Source organism: Ostrea edulis, chromosome 4 (genome assembly GCF_947568905.1).
Source record: "Ostrea edulis chromosome 4, xbOstEdul1.1, whole genome shotgun sequence".
In the NCBI taxonomy this organism is placed as follows: Eukaryota; Metazoa; Mollusca; class Bivalvia; order Ostreida; family Ostreidae; genus Ostrea; species Ostrea edulis.
The window spans coordinates 71,118,632-71,124,959 of NC_079167.1; the positions used below are offsets into that span (position 1 = coordinate 71,118,632).

The window sequence follows — 6,328 nt, forward strand, 5'->3', positions numbered from 1 at the left end:
GTTCAGATGTTTATTAATGTCTACTACAAAGAAATATAATGTTATATTAAGGAAGGTGCAACGTTAAGGACTCCATTCTTAATTGTCTACTACAAAGAAATATAACAATATATTAAGGAAGGTCGGATATTAACATTCCATTCTCAATTGTTTTGTACCAGGGAGAAAATGCAACGGACCAGACCAGGATTCAAACTTGGGCCCCCTGAATCTCTAGTCAGGTGCTCTACCAACTGAACTATCTGGCCACCAGCAATCGAACTTGGCTGACTGCTACATTCCTCCCTCCTTAAATGTATTCACCCTTGAAGATATCAACCCAAGATATTAATCCCTTGGCAGGTATTTTCATCTGTCAGTTCCAGGAGCTAGTCTACAACACTAAATGTAACAGGAAGGGAGAAAATGCAATGGACCAGACCAGGATTTGAACCTGCCCCCCCCCCCCCCCCCCCCCCCCTTGAAATCTCTAGTCGGAATCTCTACCAAATGAGCTATCTGGCCACCAGTGATGAAATCCGGCTACTTCTGTACAAAGACAGATAATGTTATATTAAGGAAGATCGGACGTTAATGATTCCATTCTTAATTATCCACTGCATAGGACTATATAATGTTATATTAAGGAAGGTGGGACGTTAATGATTCCATTCTTAATTGTTTACTACAAAGAAATACAAAGTTATATTAAGGAAGGTCGGACATTAATGATTCCATTCTTAATTATCCACTGCATAGGACTATAATATAATGTTATATTAAGGAAGGTGGGATGTTAATGATTCCATTCTTAATTGTTTACTACAAAGAAATACAAAGTTATATTAAGGAAGGTCGGACATTTAATGATATCTACTACAAAGAAATATAATGTTATATTAAGGAAAGTCAGACATTAATGATTCCATTCTTAACTGTCCACTACAAAGAAATATATAAATGATGTTATATCAAGGAAGGTTGGAATACTTGGTTGTTTACTACAAAAAGAAAAGGAAAATGAAAAGAACAATTTAAATATGTGATTGTACATAAACATATTTTGTGTAAATCAATCAAGGATTCCGATTAAGCTGGTGTGATAAATGATGGTATTACAAAACTCACAATTCAATTTGTTTCCCTTGGATTTCATATCAGTCATAAATTTTAAATTCACTCTGACAAGAACACTAGAATCTCAAATAAGCTTTGTGAAATGTTTTAATGAATCTTAATTCCATTTTCTGATAATTACAATGCCTGTAGTATATAAGATCCTATGTCTAAGATATACTGACACTCCTATCCAATTACATCACGTTATCGTACAAGAAATCAGTCCTTTCATCTCCAATGATTAGTTCCATAAGAAAAGAAGTGCACACACAATTTCTACTGAATTCTTGTCATCAAATTTCAATATCAGAGACATTGACATCTGACTAACACAAGCCATTTAAAGATCCTAAACAACCATTGTCCCAGCGAACCCATAAATAATAATATACATCAATGGCTAACTCCTGATAAAATATTGATGATATGTATACCTTACTTTTTCAATTGGTAAACATTGATAAAACTAACTCAACATTGATTTCCAAAAACTTAGTAGGGGAAAATTAAATCAAATACTCAAATAACTTTAAGGTAAAGCCTGATCTTTAAGGGATTGATGCACAAGATCATAAATATTTTGTATGCCAGGAAATTGTATCATCATATCTAAATTGAGTACAAAATAATATCATCTTACCGGCCATACTTGCATCTTTTTTGCCTTACCTTTTAATATAACTTATATAAATATAAATTCCATCACTGATCAAATCATTCTCGTGTATTTTATTTGATTTTCATACTAAAGACATCAACCCAATACAAACGATTGTACACTATGAAGTGGTGCTCAATGAAGTATAGAAATTTTCCCCATGTCTCTATCGCTTTGTAAATTTAGTGTACCGAAGATCTATTGAGAGATATATAATGGTATTCTATTAAGCATTCACATTCAAAAGTTTAAATCTTTTGACTCGTAAAATCAAGCAATGTGCTGTAAATGTCCATATACATTTACTTTGTGCCTGTAGCAGCGTGCATAGCATTGCTAGGGGTGTCCTTAAATTCTTATTCATTGATAACTGTTTTATACATCATATTATGCATCTCTGAAATAATGGTGATTTATAGTAACACTATATATTGTAATATTGTACCTTGTCATTTTAGACTATTTGTATACATGTGTGTTTAGTTGAAATGGTTTAACTAAGTAAAGAAATTTCCACTACACAGAATTTCCATGAAGAACATAATGTTCAGCAAATTAATTGCCTATTGCTTTAATTGTGCAATAGATAAATAGTAAAAATGAATTTAAAAATATATATGAATTTAAAAAAATACATATTTTTTCAGAATTATCTATTAAAGGATATATATTTTTCATTTAAAAAAAAAAGTCACTAATTTTCACCCAATATGTTAATTTTTTTAGGTTTCTTCTTTATGGTAAATTAATCAGGGATCTAACCAAGACTTTGAAATGATTTAATCTTTTCATAAAAGATGTTGTATAACAAAAATGTAGTGGGCTTCCCTCAACCTAAGACTTACAAAGGTTTATCCCGTTAATTCAAAAAAAAAAAAAATAGTAATAATTTAGTTAAGCTTATTTTCTCCTGCTACTTATAAAAAAGTGAATGAGTTCCTATGGTATTCTATACACATGGTAACTTGGAAAATTGATGCTGAATTTTTAAAATGTCCCTGGTGACAGCTGAACCCCAGCTAGCTAGAGTTCCTGGTGTGCTACAATTTTTACAGGTTCTGAGAAATGTAGAATTATTTTATGATATGAAAAAGCAATGGATGTACACTGCTTACTGAAATATGTACATGTTTAAAAATTAAAATCTAAAAAATGGAGGAAGAGCACTTTGCTATCAATCAGTTGTGCTGAAGTGAATGAAAATTGCCAGATTGGCAAATGTTAAGTGCATATCCACATTTTTTAAAAGTATACATTAATTTACTTAGCTCAAACATGTTGCTTACTCATGATATATCAAAAAGCATTTTGTACATGTAGTATATTGACTTTAAAGCAACTTCCCATAGGTTAAATTGTTTCTCCCATGTTTTATTTACTATAAGCTTGTAAATATACAAAGGTGATAGAAAAACTACATGTGCATATATTTTATGTATGTAGATGTTTATGTTCTTCAGATGTTTGACTGTTATGTATGGTACCAGAAAGTGAGATACAGCAGGAATAATAATCCCAAGTGTAAAAAGTGATGATTAAAGCTAAATATGATGAAAAAGAGACAGACTTAAAACAATATGCCACATCACCAAAAACAATGTCTCAACACCAAAAACAATATGTCTCAACAGACAAAAACAATATGTCCCAACAGACCAAAAACAATATGTCTCTACAGACAAAAACAATATGTCTCTACACCAAAAACAATATGTCACAAACACCAAAAACAATATGTCTCAACAGACCAAAAACAATATGTCTCTACACCAAAAACAATATGCCACAACACCAAAAACAAATTGTCTCAACAGACCAAAAACAATATGCCTCAACAGACCCAAACACAGCTTGTCTCAACACCAAAAACAAGAGGCCCATGGGCCACATTGCTCACCTGAGTCACCTTTGCCCATATCTGAAGACTCTCCATATATATTTGCATGTAAAACCTTAGTCCCTATTATGGCCCCAACCTACCCCTGGAGGCCATGGTTTTTGCAAACTTGAATCTACACTATGTCAGAAAGCTTTTATGTAAATATCAGCTTTTCTGGCTCAGTGGTTCTTGAGAACATTTTTAAAGATTTTCCCTATATTTGTATGTAAAACTTTGACATCCCCCCTGTGGCCCCATCCTACCCCCAGGGGCCATGATTTGAACAAACTTGAATCTACACTATGTCAGAAAGCTTTCATGTAAATATCAGCTTTTCTGGCTCAGTGGTTCTTGAGAAGAAGATTTTTAAAGATATTCCCTATATGTTTGTATGTAAAACTTTGATTCCCCCTTGTGGCCCCATCCTACCCCCAGGGGCCATGATTTGAACAAACTTGAATCTACACTATGTTAGGAAGCTTTCATGTAAATATCAGCTTTTCTGGCTCAGTGGTTCTTGAGAAGATTTTTTAAAGATTTTCCCTATATATTTGTATGTAAAACTTTGATCCCCTATTGTGGCCCCATCCAACCCCCTGGGGGCCATGACTTTAACAAACTTGAATCTGCATTATGTCAGGAAGCTTTCATGTAAATATCACCTTTTCTGGCTCAGTGGTTCTTAAGAAGAAGATTTTTAAAGATTTTTCCTATATATTTGTATGTAAAACTTTGATCCCCCCTTGTGGCCCCATCCTAACCTCGGGGGCCATGATTTGAATAAACTTGAATTTACACTATGTTAGGAAGCTTTCATGTAAATATCAGCTTTTCTGGCTCAGTGGTTCTTGAGAAGAAGATTTTTAAAGATTTTTCCTATATATTTGTATGTAAAACTTTGATCCCCTATTGTGGCCCCATCCTACCCCCGGGGGCCATGATTTGAACAAACTTGAATTTGCAATATGTCAGGAAGCTTTCATGTAAATATCAGCTTTTCTGGCCCAGTGGTTCTTAAGAAGATTTTTAAATGACCCCACCCTCTTTTTGCATTTTTGTGATTATCTCCCCTTTGAAAAGGATATGGCCCTTCATTTGAACAAACTTTAAAGCCCTTCACCCAGGAATGCCTTTGGCGAAGTTTGGTTGAAATTGGCCCAGTGGTTCTGGAGAAGAAGTCGAAAATGTGAAAAGTTTACAGACGGACGATGGACAAAATGTGATCAGAAAAGCTCACTTGAACCTTCGGTTCAGGTGAGCTAACAATATGTCCCAACAGACCAAAACAATATGCATCAACACCAAAAAATAACATGTCTCAACACCAAAAACAATATGCCACAACACCAAAAACAATACGTCTCAACACCAATAACTATGCCTCAACACCAAAAACAATATGTCTCAACAGACAAAAGCAATATGTCTCAACAGATAAAAACATGTCTCAACACCAAAAACAATATGTCTCAACACCAAGAGCAATATGTCTCAACACCAAAAACAATATGTCTCAACAGACCAAAAACAATATGTCTCAACAGATAAAAACATGTTTAAACACCAAAAACAATATGTCTCAACAGACAAAAACAATATGTCTCAACAGACAAAAACAATATGTCTCAACAGATAAAAACATGTCTCAACACCAAAAACAATATGTCTCAACACCAAGAGCAATATGTCTCAACACCAAAAACAATGTCTCAACAGACCAAAAACAATATGCCTCAATTGATCTTCAATCTCAAAGGCATGAAACATGCATAAACACTGCCATTCCAGAAGAACTGAACTTAAAATATTGTGTACATTGTACTACAAACCAACACTCTTCCTGTTCTACAAACCAAACTCACAATACACTCCAACCAGAAGTCATTCAGACCTCCAATGTGTATAATTGAAAATTTGTAGGTAATCATTTTTCTACATTTTATGTTTTTGTACAGCTTCAAAGTTGTCTTAATGGCGACACTCTTCAAGCTGTGAAAATGAGCAGCTAGAATTCTTTAGAATAAAACATTTTAGCATCTCCAGGTCTATTATTTTTACAGCATGAGTGGATGCTCATCAGTGATAATTACAGAGAGAAAAAATAATCTTACTTTCAAGATATTCATGTATTATGCAATTAAACACCCCAATGTCTAAATGTTTTCGTTTTATGATGCCCGTGTTCAACGAACCAGTGCATCCAGTCCCTACTTTTTGTAAGTCCCCCAGCACGTAGGCCTAAATATTACAACAAATCACCCAATGTACCTTGTCGCTACTTGTCAAACAATTTTCTGAGGAATTAAAAGATCACTTCTTTAGAAGCTTTTAAAGAGATTTCTTTAACATCATTTTAGTAGGAGATAGTTTTAATACATACAGGTAATGGCACTTTTGTCATATTTGATCTGGGTTTCTGATATACTTCAATGTACATAATATGCATATATTAACAGGAAAGGAGTTAATTAAGGCTGGACTGGGAATTGAACCCAGAACCCTGCATTATTAGTCAGGTGCTCTAACCACTGAACTATCCAGGCTGACATTCAGGGTCAATATAGCCCAGCCCACCGGATTTCTCCCTCCTTTTTTCTTCGCCCTTGAAAACACACAATCCAGGGGCCCATTTTACAAAACAACTTACGAAAAAGTTGCAAATCTGATATTGTATTACACAGTTATTAATTACT

General features: G+C 33.9%; 1 protein-coding gene across 9 annotated transcripts in view; it reads right to left on the reverse strand.

Annotated features, from left to right (window-relative positions):
- LOC125668356 (coiled-coil domain-containing protein 33-like) overlaps positions 1-1,909 on the reverse strand; it is a 28,426-nt gene extending 26,517 nt beyond the window's left edge. The window contains exon 1 of one of the 9 annotated variants that reach the window (XR_008802615.1): positions 1,312-1,489. Coding sequence is in view for 5 of the 9 variants with exons in the window: in XM_056163668.1 (XP_056019643.1) it covers positions 1,312-1,349 (38 nt within the window). In the remaining 4 variants the exon portion in view is untranslated. Of the gene's footprint in view, positions 1-1,107; positions 1,225-1,280; positions 1,490-1,767 lie in introns of those variants that run through there. The other 8 variants (XM_048902359.2, XM_056163668.1, XM_056163667.1 and 5 more) reach the window with 8 other exon arrangements.
- Between the last annotated feature and the right edge of the window lie 4,419 nt (positions 1,910-6,328).